At 40.2% G+C, this 21313-nt stretch overlaps 1 protein-coding gene across 2 annotated transcripts in view; it reads right to left on the bottom strand.

The window, feature by feature from the left end:
- Positions 1 to 17280, bottom strand: part of ERMP1 (endoplasmic reticulum metallopeptidase 1) — a 52895-nt gene extending 35615 nt beyond the window's left edge. For both annotated transcript variants that reach the window (XM_059071857.2, XM_059071858.2), the window contains exons 1-4: positions 16865 to 17280; positions 15233 to 15534; positions 11010 to 11137; positions 10257 to 10362 (exon numbers count right to left, since the gene is read on the bottom strand). In XM_059071857.2, coding sequence (XP_058927840.1) covers positions 10257 to 10362; positions 11010 to 11137; positions 15233 to 15534; positions 16865 to 17205 — 877 coding nt within the window. In that variant the 5' untranslated portion in view covers positions 17206 to 17280. The remainder of the gene's footprint in view (positions 1 to 10256; positions 10363 to 11009; positions 11138 to 15232; positions 15535 to 16864) is intronic.
- Between the last annotated feature and the right edge of the window lie 4033 nt (positions 17281 to 21313).

Here is a 21313-nt window from a genome sequence, read left to right as displayed (position 1 = left end):
ACGGCTGCTGAGCCTGCGCGTCCGGAGCCTGTGCTCCGCAACGGGAGAGGCCACAACAGTGAGAGGCCCGCGTACCAGGAAAAAAAAAAAAAAAAGAAAAACCACTAAGATAACTATCATCATTTTTATATCTTCAATTTTCTTACAAATGTATGACTGTCACTTGACAGTGTACTAAATGCATTTTCCTATGTTGCTAGATATTACAATGATCATTTTAAGAACTGCATAATCACTGAATATATCATAAAGTTCCTTACTACTATAAATTTTTATCATTATTAATAATTCTGCATTAACATCTTCATGTACATACAGCTTTTCAAATGTGGGAGCTTTTTCTTTAGGATAGCAAGATAAATTGTATTAGTGTTCCCAATTATTCACTCCTCCCTCCCATATAACTTATAATGCCTCCCTGGGGAAGTAGCACATACATAAATTGCTTCGGTCAATTGACTGTGAATGGGATAGAAATGAACTTCAACTGAGAAGACTCTGAAGAGCCATCACATGGTCCATCTCTCCCATTAACTTTGGCCCTGAGATTAAAACATCCCTGATGAGGGCTTCCCCTTCAGTCTAGGTCTCAGAATGAATAAGACACATAGAACATAATAACCATGGGATGTAGCTGCAGTTACTCAGGAACCAGAATGTAATGCAAGCAACAAATAAGCCTTTGCTATCGTAATCCACTGAGATTCAAGGGTTGTATATTACAACTAAAATTACCAAAAAGTTGTCTGCTGTAGACAGATCAAGTAACTGTATTTCAGGAAATCTAAGCATATTAACATTTTTATAACTTTATAAACAGATAATCAATTTGCTTTCCTACAGAAAAAAATAACCATAAACGGTGGGTGAGGGAAGGGGTGGAGAAACACTACAGAACCAGACACCCAAGTGACCCAGAGACTAGAGTTACCAGGCATGGATTTTTAAATAAATATTATTAATTATTCAAAAACACAGATGATAGCAAGAATTTCACTAGACAAGTACAACCTATTAACAAAGAGAGAGTGAGAGACAGAGTCAAATGGAAACCCTAGAACCGAAAAGCATAATAACTGATGTTAAGAATTTTAATACATATATAGTTTAATACAAAGTTAAACACAACAGAAGAAAAAATTATAGATCTAGAGAATTAAAGCACAGAAGGAAATAGGGATGGAAAACATAGAAATGCTTATAATACATATGGGATACAGTGAAAAGGTCTAACATGAGTAACTGGAATCTCAGCGGAAGAGGAAAAAGAATGGAGTAAAAGCAATGTTTAAAGAGGTAAAGGCCAATAATTTCCCAAAACTTACAGAAAATACCAAGCTATGAATTCAAAAAGCCCTACAAACCCCAAATAGGATAAATGTTTAAAAAAAACCTACTCAGCACCAAGATCTTTGCTTCTGAATACCATTATCCACTAAAAGAACCAGTTCTCCCTAGGGATATGCCCAATTCCAGATCTGAGCCTAGGAAAATACTGATAAGTGGGATCATCTTGTGCCAGAAAGTAAGAAAGTGCTCAAACAAACATGTCAGAGACATGTCAAAGGGACAGGCACCAGCTGAAGGGGCTGCCACTGACCTAAACTGGAACAATTCATGCATCAAAATGATTATAACAGAATATAAAATCCTTAAAATAAAACACACATGAAACACTGAAATAAATACACACAAGGGAGAAGAGAAAGCCTTCCTTCTAGCGTACTCCAACTATTAACTATAGATGGAATGACGGACCCAGAAAACAGCATCTGGCTAACATTATAGTAAAAATGCTTTGGGGCAAGAATCATCAATGACTGCTAAAACTAGGATCAAAGTTTCATGAGAAACAGGATAGTTACACAGCCTCAAACTATTTATTACAAAGGTGTAACTTTACAAAGTACAAAAACCTGGCAAATATAATCAAGTGACAGAAGGTTAACACCGTCAGTAATCAGACAGACATTACATGCTTCTGATGTGATGCACTGAGAAGAACACAAATGTAAAAGGAAAAAGAAAAATGATGGTGGGGAAACAGATTATCAAACCATATCATGTTAAAATATTAAAATATTATTACTATTACAATTAGATATTAATAAAGTTATATGATTAAAATATTAAAACCACATTGAAAAACAGGTAAAGCTAAACTATAAAGGAAAGAAAGTAATGATCATAAAAATTAGGATGATGGCTAACCTCAGATGAGAGAGAGGGAGTTGTATTTGAGAAGGGGTGGGTGGAAAACTTCTGGGAGGGTGTAGCAAGAGTCTATCCTCTTTCACACGTGGGGGTTAGAAGGGTATTCACTTTATAATAATTAAGTTCACACTGATATTTTTTATGTTCGTGTTATATAATGACTGTGATATATCAAAACACATCTGACATTTGATCCTGGATTGGAACGCAGACTAAAAAACAAAACAAAGGATGTTATCGGAACAATAGAAATCTGAATATGTACTGTTTATTCACTAACAGTTTTATGTTAATGTCATACTTTTTGAATGTGATAAATGTACTGTTATTGAAGGAACATATCCTTGCTCTTTATCTACTGAGATGATTACGTTGAGATTATCAATTTAGATGGTTTTTCTCCCTTACTCTGATAATGTGGTGAACTACATGGAGTGACTCAAATACTAAGCCATCTTCATTTACCATTAGTAAAACTGCAGGATGTAGAATCATTCCACAAAATCATTTGCATTTCTACACACTAATAATGAACTATCAGAAAGAGAAATTAAGAAAATAATCCCATTTCCAATTGCATCAAAAAGCATAAAATACCAAGGAATAAATTTAACCAAGGAGGTAAAAGAAATGTACACTGAAAACTTTAAGACACTGATGAAAGAAACTGAATATAACACAAATAAATGGAAGAAACTGTGTGCTCATAGACTGGAAAAATTAATATTGTTAAAATGTCTGTGCCACACAAAGCATCGACAGATTCAATGCAATCCCTATCAAAATTCCAATGGCATTTTTCACAGAAATAGAACAAACACTCCTAAAATTTGTATGAAACCACAAAAGACCCCAAATAGCCAAAGCGACTTTAAGCAAGAAGAACAAAGCTAGAGACATCACACTTCCTGATTGCAAACTATATTACACAGCGCTAGTAATGAAAACAGTATAATACTGGCATAAAAACAGAAACATAGATCAATGGAACAGAACAGGGTTCAGAAGTCAACTCACATATATATGGTCAATTAATTTACAACAAAAGAGCCAAGAATATACAACTGGTAAGGGACAGTCTTTTCAAATAAATGATATTGGGAAAACTGAACTGCCACAAGCAAAATAATGGAAAGGGACCACTATCTTACACCATACACAAAAATTAACTCAAAATGGATTGAAGATTTGAATACATAAGACTGAAATCAGGGACTTCCCTGGCAGTCCAGTAGTTAAGACTCCGAGCTTCCAATGCAGGCATGGTAGGTTCGATCCCTGGTTGGGGAATTAAGATCCCACAAGCCGTGTGGCCAAAATAAATAAATAAATAAATAAATAAATAAATAAATAAATAAATAAACTTTAAAAGACTGAAATCATATAATTCCAAGGAGAAACCATAGGCAGTAAGCTCCATGACACTGGTCCTGGTGATGATTTTTTGGGTTTGACACCACAAGCAAAGGCAACAAACGCAAGAAACAAACAAGTGGGACTACTTCAAACTAAAAAGCCTCTGCGCAGCAAAGGAAACCATCAACAAAATAAAAAAGGCAGTGTACTGAATGAGAGAAAATATTTTCAAATCACATTTCTGATAAGGGGTTAATATCTAAAATATACAGAATTCATACAAATCAAGATCAAAAAACCCCCAAACAATCTGATTGAAAAATGGACAGACGACCTGAACAGACATTTTTTCCAAAGACGACAAACAGATGGCCAAGAGTGAAAGGTGCTCAACATCACTAATCATCAGGGATATGCAAATCAAAACCACAGTGAGATATCATCTCATACCTGTCAGAATGGCTATTACCAAAAAGACAAGAAGTAAGTGTTGGTGAGGACACGGAAAAAAGGAAACCCTTGTGAATTTGGTGGGAAAGTAAATTGGTGCAGCCACTATGAAAAACAGTATGGATGTTCCTCAAAAAATTTAAAAATACACCCACTGTATGATTCCACTTGTGGGTATTTATCCAAAAAAACAAAATCTAACTCAGAAAGATATCTGCACCCCATGTTCACTGCAGCATTATTTTCAATAGCCAAGACATGGATGCAACCTAAGTGTCATCAATGGATGAATGGATAAAGAAAATGTGTGTGTGTGTGTGTGTGTGTGTGTGTGTATACACACACGCACACAATGGAATATTATTCAGCCTATCCTAAGTGAAATAAGCCAGACAGAGAAAGAAAAATACCATACAATCTAACTTATATGTGGAATCTTGACCAAAAAAAAAAAAGAGGACTTCATAGATACAGAGAACAGATTGGTGGTTGCCAGAGATGGGGGGATTCGGAGATGGGTGAAATGGGTGAAGGTGGTCAAAAGGTACAAACTTCCAGTTATAAAATAAATAAGTCATGGGGATGTAGTGTATGTACAGCATGGTGATTAAGTTAATAATACTGTCTTGTATACTTGAAAGTTGCTAACAGAACAGGTCTTAAAAGTTCTCAGCATAAGAAAAAAAATTTGCAACTTTATGGTGATGAATGTTAACTAGACTTACTGATGATCATTTTGCAATATATACAAATATTGAGTCACTATGTTGTACACCTGAAACTTAAAGCACCTTGTATTCCTGAAATAAGCTCAACTTGGTTGGAAAGAATTATCTTTTCTGTATGTACATATACATATATGTACACACATACACATAAATACACATATATTGCTGGATTCAGGACCAGTGTTAATAATATTTTATTTAGGATTTCTGCATCCAAGTATGGCATATATCTGCCAAAAGTATCTACCAAAGCTGAAATTACACAAACCTTATGACTCAGTAGTTCCACTCAGAAACGTGCATACACAAACATGTGCTAAAGATACTCATAAGAATGTTCCTAAAACCACTCATAAGAGCCAAAGCCTAGAAACAACCTAACATCACTAGTAGAATGGATATCCTTGTCAATGGAATATTATTCAGCAATGAAAAAGAATGAACTAAACACAACATAGAGGAATCTTACAGACATAATACTGAGTGAAAAAAAGCCATACACAAAAGAAAACATAGTGTATGAGTCAATTTACAGAAAGTTCAAACACAAGCAAGATTAAATCTATCAAGGCATAAGTTAGAATGGGGTAATCTTGGGGAAGGAAGACTGAGAAGGGACACAGAGGAGGCTTCAGGCTTCTGGAGTACCCACAATACTCTCAATCTTGAGCTGGGTTCTAGTTACATGACTTATTCAGTCTGTAAAAATTCATTAAGCTGAGCACTCTCAGAGCTGTGTACTTTTCTTAGTTTATAATAAAAGATGAAATAAAGACACCTAAGGATATCATCAAGTTTAAGTTCACTTTATGCATTGTACCATAAAAAATATTTGAGAAAAAAGTAAGATCCATCAGTAGCAAAGGGTTTTGAATAGCCACTACCTGGCCTTTGACCCCTTTCAGATCACACTGCTGCACAGTAGTGCTCCAGCCCTACTCCAGCCTCTCGCTGATTGTCCACTAAGGCCTTGACCTGTCACAGACAGGTCAAGTGTGGTGAAAAAGGGAAGACTGGGGAGACTGAGATGGGGAAGGCAGATGAACTACTGAGTAAGATACTCTCTGTGATGTAAACAGGGCAAAGGCAGCTCTTAAACAAGAAATTACAGACTTGAAGATTCTACTCACTGCTTATTAATCCTGTACTATCCCAGTTTTACTGATGAGGAGCTGAAGCATGGAGCTCCAAGGCTGCAATGCTACCGCTGAGATTGGAACTTGGGTCATCAGAATACAGAGGCTGTGCTCTTAATCACTACCTATCCTGCCTCCCCCAGAAAGCTCTTATCTTATTTATCTCATAGAGGAAGGTGGGAGGCACACACAGAAATATTTTCACCTATAGTCTTTCTCCTGCCATCATCTAAATCTCGTGATGCTTCCAGTTTCTTGTGTACCCATTTCTTTTTAAAGAATGAATCCCATCTTTCTTAAAGCAAAGGGCATGAGCATGTGTGATATTGAGGGGAGGCAGATCGCAATGTCAACCATGAAAAGTCAAAGTTCCCTGGAAGTCCAGAACCAACTCACACACAGAATCATTCCCTCTGCTCTGCTTTCTTCTAACTTTAGTTGGTAGCATCAATGCCCAGAATAAACAAAAAAAGGAGGAACTAAAGGGGACTGAGAGCAGCGAATATTATTGTGGAAGCCAAGTAAGATGTTTAACTCAACCCTAATATAACCAGTCCCTTATGCATGGACGTGGAAGGTGTTTTCAGTTTTTCATTCTTATGAAAAAAACCTGAGAAGATTATGCAGTACTTAGACCTATGTGTCTACGTGCAACTATGTCTACAGGATAAATTCCTGCAAGTGGGCCTGCTGGACAGGAGGGTCTGTACATTTTTTAAAGTGATACATATGGCCAAACTGCCCCAAAACTGCACCAATCTATACTTCCACCAATAGTGTTTGAAAATGCTTGTTCCTCTGTATTCATCAGAACTGGGCATTATCATTCTACTTACTTTTTGCAAATCTAGTATTAAAAAAATTCTTACTGTTATTTGAATTAATACTTCTTTTAAAATAAAACTTATTTGGTTTAGCAGTTTCTTAAAAAGTTAAAACATAAATTTACCATATGACCCAGGAATTCCATTCTTAGGAATCCACCCAAAAGAAATTAAACTATATGTCCACACAAAGACTTACACACAAATGTTCATAGTGGCATTATTCATAATAGCCTAAAAGTGGAAACATTCCAGATGTCCATCAGCTGATGAATGGATCAATGAAATGCAGGATATCCATACAATGTAATATAATCTAGCCATAAAAAAGAATGAAGTACTTGGGAATCCCTGGCGGTTCAGTGATCAGGACTCTGTGCTTCCACTGCCAAGGGCTCGGGTTCAGTTCCTGGTGGGGAACTAAGATCCCGCAAGTTACGTGGTGAAATAAAAAAAGAAAAAGAAAAAGAAAAAGAATGAAGTACTGATACATGCTACAACATGGATGAACCTCAAAAAATACCCTAAGGGGCTTCCCTAGTGGCGCAGTGGTTGAGAATCCACCTGCCAATGCAGGGCACACAGGTTCGAGCCCAGGTCCGGGAAGATCCCACATGCCATGGAGCAACTAAGCCCATGCGCCACAGCTACTGAGCCTGCGCTCTACAGCCTGAGAGCCACAACTACTGAGCCCACGAGCCACAACTACTGAAGCCCGCATGCCTAGAGCCCGTGCTCCGCAACAAGAGAAGCCACCGCAATGAGAAGCCCGTGCACCACAATGAAGAGTAGCCCCCAGTCGCGGCAACTAGAGAAAGCCCGCATGCAGCAACGAAGACCCAATGCAGCCAAAAATAAATAAATAAAATAAATTTTTTAAAAAATTAGGTAGTAATGATTAGTCTAGTCACTAAAAACTCCCCAAACGAATGTCTCTCTGAAGTGACAATGGAGCACTAGAAAGGACAAACTGTTTTCACGGAAACGTTCCCGGGGCAGGACAAGCACTACTGTGCAGGATAAAAGCGCCTGTTGCAGAAGCTGAGGACAGGGTGGTATGGCAGAGCTCCCCAGGACTCCAGACCCAGGAGGCCTCATCCTCCCTCTTCAGACATGGAAGCAACACTAACTAACTTTCTGAAAGCAATCCTCACAAGAAAGCTAGTCTTTTGTAGGAAGGGCATCTGGAAGTGAAAGAGATACAGGGAAAGGTATTTGACTGTCAGAAAGTGCCCAGAAAGCTTTCAGGTATACAGTTTAGCTACAAGAGTAAGCTACCAAAACCTAGAGGGAAAACAGCATACAAAGACTCAAAGAAAGGGGGGAAACATTCTTTACAAATATTTGTAGAATGCCCCTCTAGAAAAAACTTAATTTTGAAATACAAGGATTTTATTTTAGAATGAGTAAAACTTTTAAATTGTATATATATTGCTAACTAGTAACAAGTCTGTTTTTATTATTAAAGTAGTCATATGAAATGTAAAAAATTTAAACAATACAGAAAACTATAAAGAGTATCAGTAAAGCTGTAAAGGCAATTCTGGTTTTAAGTTTATGAAGCAGTGGAGAGTTCAAACTGGCTTTTCATATTTTGCCCCATCCTCCACTCTAGTCACACCCACCACAGCTCTGACAGCAATGCCCACCATCCAGTAGTGACTGTTATTAACAGTTTGTTTATATCCTTCCAAATAATGCAATTATATCTAAAATGTAAACTGTAGAATTTTTATGTCTAACTGTCCACATTTAGTAAAAAGAGCACAGACTGTAAATTAGACCTAGCATAAATGAGTATTCAATAAATGTAAATAAATAAATGAAATGACTTGGGTCTAGCCCTTGCTAACCCTAGGTAAGTATTTTCTTTTTTTGAAACTCAATTTTTAAAGGTTACTTTCCATTTAAAGTTATTACAAAATATTGGCTATATTCCCCATGTTGCACAACACATCCTTGAGCCTGTCTTACACCCAATAGTTTGTACCTCCTACTCCCCTTCCCCTATAGTGCCCCTCCCCTCCTCCCTGGTAACCACTAGTTTGTGCTCTATATCTGTGAGTCTGCCTCTTTTTTGTTATATTTACTAGTCTGTTGTATTTTTTAGATTCCATACATTAGTGATATCATATAGTATTTGTCTTTCTCTGACTGATTTCACTTAGCATAATGCCCTCCAAGTCCATTCACGTTGCTGCAAATGGCAACATTTCATTCTTTTTTATGGCTGAGTAGTGTTCCATTGTGTACACACACACACACACACACACACACACACACACACACACACACACACTATCCATTCACCTGCTGATGGACACTTAGGCTGCTTCCATATCTTGGCAATTGTAAATAATGCTGCTAGGAACACTGCATGTAACTATTCAAATTAATGTCTCTGTTTTTTTTTTTTTTTGAACGTATACCCAGGAGTTAGGTAAATATGTTTTAACCTCTCTAGATTATATGTACAAAAGATATATTAATATATACACACAGAATATGTATGCATTAATAAATACGCACAGAAAAAATTCAGGAAAGGCACAGACTAAACCTTAAGACTGGCTCTTCTCTGGGTCCTAGAAGTACAGGGGCAGGGTCCAGTGAAAACAAATTAAAAAGTATGGATGTGAAGGTACTTAAATTATAGTACACTTCCAGGAGGGAAAATATACAAAGACACACTCCTGCCTATGTGCAGCCCTAGTATTTTCACCAGAGTAAAGAAAGACACAGTGTCCTCTTTGCTTACAGAATGTTCTCTTGCTGGTTTTTGATCTGGTGGTTGTTATATCAAGTGTTCCTCTTATCCTGACTGACATCCAAGAATTAGAGGAAAATGGATAATAGTGTTGCATCCACTGACTCCTATAGATATTAGGTACCAGCTTCTTATTATTCAGATGAAGAGTAAACAGAAAGGTCTGAGGTGAAAAGAAGGGAGAACCTTGCTTCTGACCTCATAACCTTGAGATGCTCAAAGGTTTGGCTGTAGTTAAAATATACATTCATTTTGAGTGGTAAAAGTCTAAAGTAAGTTGGATGGAGAATATTAAAATGTGGTACTGTTTAGGTTATGAAGACATACTTAGCACTCAGCATATCTCTATAACTTAAACAATATCATGTCTGTGAAGGGTGCTAAAAAATAAAAAACAAGTTCCCATATCACCTTCCTTACTTCCCCTAGCCTACCTCATACCTCAAAACACTCCTCATTATTAAGCTTCTAGCAAATGCTACATCTCTGGCTAAAACACATTACCCAAATTTCTAATAGAGCAGGAAAATGGCATGAAACGACCAACATCAGATTTTAGTATGCCCTAACTAAACAAATCTGAGCTTTGAACTCTGATTCATATTACTGGATTTTTATGACATTAAATTAATATTTTGTTAAAAACTTCAAAAAGACAAGCTAAAACTGTCTCATGATCTTAAAAGAATGTTCATTTCATTAGATTATTTACATTCAAAAAACTTCCACTTTTATAAAAACAAAAATAGCATTAAAATATACAACGTACAGTCTCACACACCTGTTTGGAATACAAGTTCTTTCCCTCCTACACCCGCGGCCTCCAGGTTAATAAATGCACGAATCAAGCTGGCCCACGGGTGCTGGGTAATAAAACCATGACTGGCCTGAATGAGAAGGAAAGAAAAAAGATATCAGTTAAACAATCTTATACTAGTAAAGTCTTTATTTTGCTTTTTTTAAGGACGGAACGTCTATGTTGATGAGGGGAAGAATTTTTTTAAAAAATCATTTTTTCAAAGGCAGGATCTAAAGACATCTATCTGTGTGTCTCTCTCTGCCTAATGGCCATGTGCAGTTTGCTCAGCAGAAAGTCACTCTTCACAGAAGGCAGCCTGATTTCCATGAGTGAAGCCAAACATCTTTAGTAAGTGTAAGCCTGTGCAAAAGAAAGTGCAAAACAACAGAAGGGAAGGCGCTATCCCTGTGGTTGGGCATTCATGCCGTGTGCCTGCCTCAAAACATCTCTGAAACTCTAGAAAACCTGAGGCGAAAAATTATGCCATCACAGAGCCCTTTTATGAATAAAATACTGACAAGACGATCTGTTCTGAGTTTTCAAATATTAAACATGTATATATAAGTGGCTGTAGATTTTTTTTAAGTACTGCCCAGTACAGTATCTCTTTTGCATGTCATTTTATGATACTACTCGAATGAATAATCAAAATGCATAAGTGTCAGCTATTGTTATTATTATTATTCTCATTACCATTATTATTCAAGCCTAGTCTTTAAAACAGTAAAATCTCACTTGCAAGACATTTTCCTCAGCACCATTAAAGAGAAATATGACAGCATGATGTAAGGCTTCTGAAGATGTTGACAAGACACGAAGGACTTCCAGCATCACTGAACAGCTAACTGCATCGTCACTGGCACCTTTAAATCAGAAAAACCGATTTGTTTCTCAGAATTTAAAACCGTTACAGTATGAACCATTATGACAAGCAACAGAGTTTTCTCATCAAGGAAGCATCACAATAGCTACAAGTAGCATAGCTCTGTCATCATCTGGTGATAACTACACCCACCAGCAGTAAACTCCAGGAGAACGGGAATCTTTGGTTTGCTTGCTGATTTACTCTCAGTATCTGGAACTGTGCCTGGCCCCGCAATAGTTGCTCAATTAATACCTGTTGAATAATCAACCAGAAGGGACCCAATGCAAAATTGAAAACTGGCATTCTCATCGCCCAAAGCAATTTTTTAAATTCTTTATCCTTATTCCACGTCCTCTGTAGTATCCTCACTTCTGGTGTTCACGGTTTCCTATGTCATCTCCAACTGCCACCCACTCCCTTCCTGCTAGTTTTCCTGCCAAAATCATAAGAGGGGTCAGTGTGGATAGTGTAGCATTTTTTAAAGTTTCTCCAAGGGGATCATGTGATGAAAAAGTACAAAGAAGATACCCAATCTAATAAGATAAAGGAAAGGAGACTAATGACCTGAGTAGTAATCTTGGTCCCAGCACTGATAAAGCAGAGAACCTCATCAAATCACTTAACCTCTTAATTTAGGAACTTTATATATTAATTAAAGGTGATTATAAAGATGACTTTAGGGCCAAGACTTTTTTTTAAAGTACCATAAGAGGTCATTAAGGAACTGACTGGATATTTGATGATATTAAGGAATTATTGTTAAGTTCTTCAGTGAGGTAATTCATGGTGTTATGAGCATGTCAAAAAAACAAAAAGAGTCCTTACCTTTCAACAATACAGCCCAAAATACTTACAGAGGAACTGCTATAGCTGAGATCTGCTTTAAAGTAGTCAAGGTCAGGGGTGGGTAGTAGGGCAGTAGAAAAGAAGGAAGATTGAACTGTTGAAGCTGGGTGACAGGTACACTCAGGTTCATTAAACAATTCTCTTTCTGTATATATTTGAAATTTTCCATAATAAAAAGTTCAAAGAATAATCAAAGTAAATAGGCACAGTAACAACCCAGACAACAGCATTTCTGGGTTTACACAGTGGGAGGCAGGGTGAGACAGAGAATAGTGTGGGTTTTAGAGTAAGAAAGACTTGCATGTAAATTCTAGCTCTGCCCCTTTACTATTTCCTGGTCTAGAGAGCAGATTAATGACATCTATATTTCACAGTTGTGTTGTGAGGATTACAAGGTAATGCACAGTGCCTAGCATGTGGTAGGCATTCATTGTTAGCTTTTCCTCCTCCTCTTTGCAAATTTAAGGAAGGGTCTGCAGCCAGCTAAAATGCTTGTTTTGGTGCTGTTAAATTCCAGACCCCATTCCTACTTGAGAAGAAACTACTTATTAGCTATACTTGTCTCAGTAGTGATTACTGGATTGTTGTTTTGGTTTTTTTTTTTTTTTTTTTTTTTTGCGTTACGCAGGCCTCTCACTGTTGTGGCCTCTCCCGTTGCGGAGCACAGGCTCCAGACGTGCAGGCTCAGCGACCATGGCTCATGGGCCCAGCCGCTCCACAGCATGTAGGATCTTTCCCGGACCGGGACACGAACCCGTGTCCCCTGCATCGGCAGGCAGACTCTCAACCGCTGCGCCACCAGGGAAGCCCCTGGATTGTATTTTAATCGAAGTGAAACAAAGTAATAATTACCTAAGTACTGTCAAGCAGGAAATATAGTATAGCTATCAGTAAAAAGTGCCACCTTTCAAAAACCAAAGGAAACACATGATTTTTAACTTTGAGACTGTGACTTACTTTAAAATAAAAAGCAGTAAAATTTTTCTTTATTCAAAGGAAGAGAAATAGAAATTTAAAGATATATATCTCTATAGAGTTGATTAAAAGTTAAACTGTCCTTTTATCTTCCTTTATTTTAATGGCTCTGGTGTCTGAGAATAAACCTAGAGAAGGGTCAGATATCTTTAAGAAAGTGAAGGAAAGTTAGAGGACAGTATCTATAAGGGCTGGATGCTTAACCAACATCCCTTTCCATTTAGAATTAACCCTGAAACTGAAGCCAGCCCCAGAGTAACAGCCTGGAACCATGCAGCAAACCCAAGAAGATATTTAAGGCCTTTCTGTGGGTAACATTACTCCTAATTGGTATCAGTTCCTAAGTTCCAGATACCTTGCTGAGAAGTACCCTTAAAAAATAACCATGTTTCAATTTGTTCATCCACTAAAAATATTTAGGTGACAGTCTATTTTATGAACGTTTTAAAAACTATTTTTAACAATTTATTAATGACAGAAATTTCCCTGAGATTGTTGGCATAGGTATCCTTACAAAATTTTAGTTAAAAATAGGTTCCAGTAACCCACAATATGCCATCCTTTCATTATTGGACTCCATATATGTGATTTCTAACATTTGGTACTGTTTGTTTCTGATACTTGTATACGTGTCTTTCTTATATAATGCTCTTAAATAACCACGATGTTAATTTGTCCCTTCCTAGATTTTAAGCAACAAAATAGTGGGCATGGGGCTTCCCTGGTGGTGCAATGGTTGAAAGTCCGCCTGCCGATGCAGAGGACACGGGTTCGTGCCCCGGTCCAGGAAAGATCCCACATGCCGCGGAGAGGCTGGGCCCGTGAGCCATGGCCGCTGAGCCTGCGAGTCCGGAGCCTGTGCTCCGCAACGGGAGAGGCCACAACAGTGAGAGGCCCGCGTACTGGAAAAAAAAAAAAAAAAAAAAAAAAAAAAAGTGGGCATAGGGTGATGCTTATTTTATTACCACTCTGAAATGGACATACAAGACCACTAATTTCCCCATACAAGACCACTAATTTCCCCAGCACACACAAAGGTATTTCTGACTTTATAAAACGGATGAGTGTATACTAATTTTTGAAAAAGCATGTTACATTCCAAATGCAATTGGCAAGATTCCTAATTAAAGATATCCTAGTATGAATAATTTTATCAAGCACATAAATTTTAATTTATAGTTTGTATAACTCTAGATGTTCATACTGGGGCTGGTTTAAGTTTAAGCAATCTGGACGTACTTAATATTAAATAACTACTAATTGCAAAAAAAGGATTTTTCATGCCAGTTGCTATTCTACTATTTTACTCGTATTTAATCCACATTTAATCCTCTAAGCAATGCCATTAGGAAAGTACTGTTATATCACCATTTTTCAGATTAGAAACTGAGGAAAGAAGTTAAGTAGTTTGCCAAAGGGAACATTAACTACATCCTAATAGTCTCCTTCCTTTCAAATATAGCTAAAAGAACTGACTAGCCAGGAAACCCAGGTTCTGGCCCTGTCTCAGATCAGTGGTGATCAGCTAAGTGTATTCCTGCGTCAAATGAGGGGATTGAACCAGATGCCATCTCATTGCAAATTGCTATTATTTTCTATTCTTCCCTATTTACAATTTCTAGCTACTGAAAACCTTTTTCTGAGTAATCTTACTCTAAAAAATTGAAATTCGATTTAGGAGATATTGAATTCAACAAATATTTACTGGTCAGGCACTGTCCTAAACATCAAGTACTCTATTCTGCCGAAGTATTTTCAGGGCAAGATTTATGGATTAATGAGGTACTCTACCAGTATGGCATCCCCAATGGACCAACAATCTCATGTTATAGGTCGACAGAAACTGTTAGGAGAGTGAACCTCCAAAAACCATGTGTCCCTTGAAGGCCAGTACTGTTCCTTTATCCCGTAACCCCAAAGCCTAGCACAACACCTAGCTGAGTAAACACTTGAAGTGGCAGGACCTAACTCCATGACTGAAGAACACACACTGGTAACACTGATAAGGCTATTTCAGTCTGCCAGAAATACTCGATGCCCTGTCGCTGGGCTGCTGGCACTAATGTTTAAAAATTAAGTAAACAAAGCACTTGAGAGAATACTGAAAGGTAGACCTTAAACTAAATGATAATTATTCTAATTATCCTATCTTCCATCGCAATGAAAAGAGGATTTGTCTAAGAAAATAGTGCCCACAATTGCTCAAGCAGCTTGGAGTTAACAAGCTTTCCTGTTGTGAGGATTTCAAAATGACTAAAAAACAGGCACAAACCTGGTGAGTTTGCCACTGAGTCAAAATGACAGTTGGCCAGGACAGCATGCTGGGCTCCATCTCTGGGTTCCAGCTTTACCACAACGTTGGTGATGTTGTCATAGTAGCTTGTAAACCCTCCCAAAAAGTCAATGCTAAAGGAGCCTGTGGGCCGTTGTACATCTACTGAAATCCTGTGAAGGCTGTTGCTCTGAACTTCAATCAGTTTAATCTGTTCCAAAAGGTAACGCACTGTCAGAATTTCATTTTCTGGACTTCCTGTAGTCCTGGGGCCAATGGATGTTATGTGTTCAAGATAATCCCTGGAAGCAACCAGAAGAATCATGATGACAAGGCGTCCTGGGCTTAAAACTAACACTTAGCACAGAGCAACTTTTCCTCCACACTTCCCCTTGCCAAAGAACAAGTTCTCTGACTTCTCAAATAAAAGAGGTTGCCTTTAGTATTTCAGGTAACATGTGAAAATCACTTGCAAAGTTCCATCATTTTATTTTGCCTTCCATGAGTTCATCCCTTCAGTTTTCTACACTCACTCCACTCCCAACCCCCATATCGAATCAATACAAAGACAAGAGATTTTATTCAAAATGTATAACTGCTGATGGCTAGACAGGACACAATACAATTTCACTGTGTCACACTCTGGAGGGTTACTGATGCTGGGTTACTGATTCTAAGCAGCAGAAACCAAGAGCAAAGACAATTAAGTCAAGAGGTTAAATAAGCAAAGAAAAACTTTTGAAGAATGGACTGAGCCCTCCCATTGTGCACACAAGGCCAAGTAACTTCAATTCAGGCCAAAACCAACTCTACCCCTAAAACAAACAAAAAATTTTTTTTGTCTTTTCACTGCATTCCAAGTGAGGAAAACAGGGGGTGGGGAGGCATGTTTCAGAAAGCCTTTAAGAAAATAAGCTTCCAGCACTTTGCACTTAAAAGTTTTCTAAAACACCATGGCTGTTGAAAAGTCTGCTAGCTTATGATTTTATGAGCTTCAACACACTTAGGTCACAATACCTTTGACTTAATTCACGTTTCCTATTATACTTAAAGGTCTCTTTTTTTGTTTTTTTTTTTAAAGCCAAACCTTACACACCAAGGACCCAAGGACAAACTCCAGGAAATTGAGAAGTTCTGAAATAGTAAAATTTTGAATGTGCCGTCTTCCAAGGAGAGCCTCCATAGCTCTCGGGTTTGAGACCTGTGACCCTCAAAGATTTAGACCACTGCATTAGCCCTTCGGACACTTCCCAGAAAACCGAACTGGGTCCACAAACCTCACAGCCTTTCATCTCACTTGCAAAGTAGGAGAGCTAGTAAAAAAGCTAAGTTGTTCCGAAAGATGGGCAATTACTAATAACCAAACCATCTGCAGGTGAGGCAAAAAAGGGATGTAAAAGCCGGCGCAATCGCCCTGGCCACCCGCACCTGTACCACGAGCTTAAAAGGGGGGCCGCGCGAACCTCGCGTCCCGCAAACTGGGGCTCCAGAAGGGGGACGCGCCAGGCCACCCCACCCCACGTGCAGCCGGGCGGGGGCGGTGAGTCCAGGAGGCCCCGCGGGGGCAGGGGCACACAGGTGCGGGGTCCCGCACCGAAAAGGGACACCCGGGCCCGGCGGAGGCGGCGGTACCTGGCTTGGCGAGCGTCGAACTCGCCGCGGTGGCCAACTGCGGTCCCACGCACCACAAGCTGCTGCAGCGAGAGCTGCACGAGCGCCCGCAGCGCGAGCAGGTAAAGCGCCAGCCCCAGCGCGGCGCGCGCCTCAGACAGTCCGGTCCCCGCGCCCCGGCTCGCGCTGCCGCTCCCCTCCCCGCTCCGCTTCCGCGTCCTAGTGCCGCCGCCGCACACGTCAGCCAGGGGCTCCTGCGCCAGGGCCTCCCTCTCCAGTTGCGGCGCGGCCGCCGGGCCGTCCCGGCGCTCCCATCTGATGCGGTGCCGCCTCACAGCTCCCGGCTCCGAACCCCACTCCATGGCCACGAGAGTCACCCGCCAGTCCAACCGCCCCGGCCCGCGACAGCCCCGGGAGCCGCCGCGGCGGCCGCAGCGCCTCCTAGTGAGCGGACGGAAACTGCAGAGGGCCAAACTTCTTCTGATTGGCCGGTCCCGCCGCGCCGCGACCCAGGCTCTTTGGGCAGATTGCTGGCGGGCTCCACGGCAGAGCCAACACCCGGCTGGGCGTGATGGATGTACCTTCTTATTCAGGGCTTCCCTGCCTGGTGTGGGGACAGAGATTAATAAATGGAAAGATAACCATAAACCTAGAAACGTGAGAAAAGAGAGTTTGCTTTTAAAAGAATGCTCGAGGTTCATCATTTACGCATCATGAAGAAGGCAATGGCCCAGCTTTTGCAAGGAGCGTTAGAATATGCGCTGGAAAAAGTAGGCGCCTGGCTCTTCATATTAGAAACAGGACTGCTTAGAGGAGGCCTAGCCTCATGCTTCCACGTACAGTGATCTAATCACAGGCCTTCATAACCATGTGAGGTAACCATTGTCTCCATTTAACAGACTAAGAAAAATAATAGCTGTTATTTCTTGAATACCCTCCATGAGCCAAACACTGTGCTAAGTGCTTTAATACACTATCTCATTTGATTCTCATAAGAATCCTGAAAAAAAAGTATTTTTATGTCCTCTTAATAGCTGAAGAACTTACAGGTAACAGGTGAAGAACTTAAATCTAATTCAGTGGGCTCCCAAAACAGCATATTGAATATGGCACTCTGGAAAGGAAGATTCAGAAAACACATTCCTCCCTCCATGTTGCCCTGGGTGGGAAGAAGCAGAGCCTTGGTTTTAGTATAGACCCTAGTGAGCATCTTGTCTTCTTCCTGCTGATGCAATGAGCCTCTCTGCCTCAAATCTCTGTGTCTCCAGCATGGAGTTGCTGCGGTACCCTCTCTATTAACCTAGAGACCAACTGGGAATGTGCACTACCTGACCGTTCTGCCCCTGCCTACTGCTCAGGCCCACCTGAGACCAGGGCACTCCTTATTTCCAACTCTCTAGTCACAGCGACCTCTTTCAAAGTCCTTCCTGCTCACCATCCTTCCTTCTACATCAGGATCTTACACACTGAGTTGTCTGGAATGTTCTTCCCTCCCCTCATTGCCTAGTTTTAACTCCTGTTTATCATTCAAGTCTCAGCTTAAGTGGAACTTCCTCAAGCAAGAATCTCCTAATCTGATGAAGTCAGTTTCCCCTAATTGTAGGATCTCATAGCACCTTGTATGTGTGTAATTATTTAACATCTTCCTCATGAGACTGTAAGCTCCATGAAGGCAGGAATCATGTCTGGTTTTGCTCACCATTTTATTTCCTTCTCTTAACACAACATGTAGTATGTAATCAATAAATATTTCTTGATTGTGTGAATGAATGAAATCATAACAGTTTTATGGCAGCAGCATAATTTTAGCTCAGTAAGATCCTTTTTAGTCTGTAAGATCCATGAGACCAAAGACAATGTCTATCTTGTTTATTCATTACTATGTCCTTAGTGCTTAGCTCTGTGCTTAGCCCATGGTCACCACTCAATACATATTTATTAAATGAACAAATGAATATATATTGTCTTTTTATAAGAACCAGCTGTCTTACTGTCTTTTCTCTTTCCAAAAATTCAGCACCTCCACCATCTTTGGAAGGTAAAAGCTCAGAAATGACTCTGTCCACTGCAGCATAACAAGTTGTGGAGGTCTCTAGTTCCTAGGGGTAGGGCACAAATGTCTCATGGTCTTTTACACTTTACTTATTTTATGCTGTGACTTGCAAGGCTGGGTGGGTGTCAGAAAACCTAGCGATAAGTTACACTTCTCAGGAGCTGTGTTACTGGTTAAGTCATCTGGGCTCTCTTTTTCTGAATAGATAATGTATGTTAAGCATCTCTGACACTATTCCATGGGAGGCAGTGTACCATAGTAGAAAAAACACTGGGAAAAAGAAAAAGAAAAAAGCCTGATCGTTGGAGTCAAATAGATTTGAGTTCCTGAATCATGTACCTTTAATACACATGGCATTATGCAAGGTAAAGTTTCAGTGTGAATGTCCTTATCTGTGATAATGGAGATAACGACTGCCTTAAAGAACTTCAGTGAGGATTAATCAGCTAATCCATGTGAAAGATCCTCATACATAAATCTCCTTAAATACTATTTTCCAGAATTTTCCTCCTTATACAATCCTTGGCAGAATGGGTTAAAAGCCAGTTTCCTATCATGATATAATCATATCGTCCTAGGTGGTGGAAGTTGAGTTATTATAGTTGGCGTCTTGGAAGGCAGTCTTTCTCTAGACTTATATAAGCTATGCTATTCACATTTGAATATTTTTAAGCTACCAGTTGTTGGCTGTCTACTCCGTGTCAGATGCTGATCAAGGTGGGGAACCATCTAGATGAACAAATCGGTGTTTCTGCCTTCACAGAGCTTACGTTCTAGTGGGGAGACAATAAACAAAAGTGTGCGTGTGCATGTGTGTGTGTCTGTGTGTGTGTCTGTGTGTGTGTGTGTGTGTGAGTTTCTGTGTGAATAAAATGTCAGATAAACTGTTGTGGAGAAAAATAAAGCAGGGAATTGAGAGTGACCGAGGCTGCTCTTTTAAGTAAGGTGATCAAAGAAGATCTCTCTGAGGAGATGACATTTGATCTCTCTCTCTGCATGAAGTCAGGAATAGGGCCATAAAAGCCTGAGGAAAGAATGTTCCCAGCAGAGGGAAATGAACTGGGGTGTTCTGAAGCGACACTGAGCAGGGCATGTGGCTGAAGCAGACTGAGCATGGGGGTAGGGAGTAGTGATAGAGAGAGATGATCAGAGAAGTGGGCAGGGGCCAGTGCAAGGAGGGCCTCCTGGGTCACAGCAAGGACTCTGGAGTGGTTTTGAGCAGTGAAAGGTTATGCTCTAGGTTACATTTTATGCGATCACTCAGTGTCTCAGTGCCGGGCAGAGCACACCTAGATGATAGAGGCTAATAAAAGACTTTGCTCATGTCTGACTTTGAAATATTTGAGGTCATTTATCTGTAGTTTTAATTGCGTGGGAAGTAGACCACAGTCAATTGAAACACACATTCTAGTTCTCACGTATCAAATTGCTGATGAGGACGGAATGGGATGTGAGTGTCTTCGGCTGCCCCATCTGGTGAGCTATTGATCAGTGGGGTTGACTCAGTTCATCTGGCTTGGCAGATAATTATGTTTTTCTTATGTGTCCCTTTATGACAAAGTGAGAGTTAAACCAACTTGACAGGCATTGAGAGTCCCAAGTCCCTGTTTTGCTATCTCTCCAGTATTTCCTAGTAAGCTGGCCAAGGTGAATGGAAAGGCATGCAAGCTGTCAGGATTCAGGTAAATTGCCAGACTCTGTCTTTCACAGAGGTCATCCCATGGCCTATGTGCCTCCTTCCTTGGAAGAGGGGCTACTGGGGCACTTGGTGAAAGTTCTCTGAGACTGACATTAAAATCAAGGGAGGTGCCAACCCAAGAGGTGAGAAGAGAATCCAGGGAACTCCCTGGTGGTCCAGTGATTAGGGATCCTTGCTCTCACTGCCAAGGGCCCAGGTTTGATCCCTGGTCAGGTAACTAAGATCCTCCATGCCAGAGGGCGGGGGTGGGGGGGAGAGGGAGAGGGAGAGAGAGAGAGAGAGGGAGAGGGAGAGGGAGAGAGGGAGAGAGAGGGAGGGAGAAGGAGAGGGAGAGGGAGAGGGAGAGGGGGAGAGGGAGAGGGAGAGGGAGAGGGAGAGGGAGAGGGAGAGGGAGAGAGAGAGGGAGAGGGAGAGAGGGAGAGAGAGGGAGGGAGAGGGAGAGGGAGAGGGAGAGAGAGAGAATGCAAACCTGTTGCAAAAGACAGAGAAGATGTCAAAACTTGACAGGGAGAGTGAATCAAAGATCGAGAAATCAAGAGCAATGATTCCAAGGCAAAAAAGATCTTGGATAAATATTGTAGACAGGTCCCATTGCCTACAGCAACAGGGTTTAATGTACTCACTGAGGTGTATGAGGATGGGCCGACTCTGTTTAAAGGGCCAGGGATGGAGCTCATGCCCAAGTTCAGGGGACACCATTAGTTTTTTGGTTTGGGGT

The sequence above is a fragment of the Kogia breviceps genome, chromosome 8 (genome assembly GCF_026419965.1).
Source record: "Kogia breviceps isolate mKogBre1 chromosome 8, mKogBre1 haplotype 1, whole genome shotgun sequence".
NCBI classification, from domain to species: domain Eukaryota; kingdom Metazoa; phylum Chordata; class Mammalia; order Artiodactyla; family Physeteridae; genus Kogia; species Kogia breviceps.
Note: the sequence above shows the minus strand (reverse complement) of the source record. Positions and strands in the feature narration are given on the sequence as shown.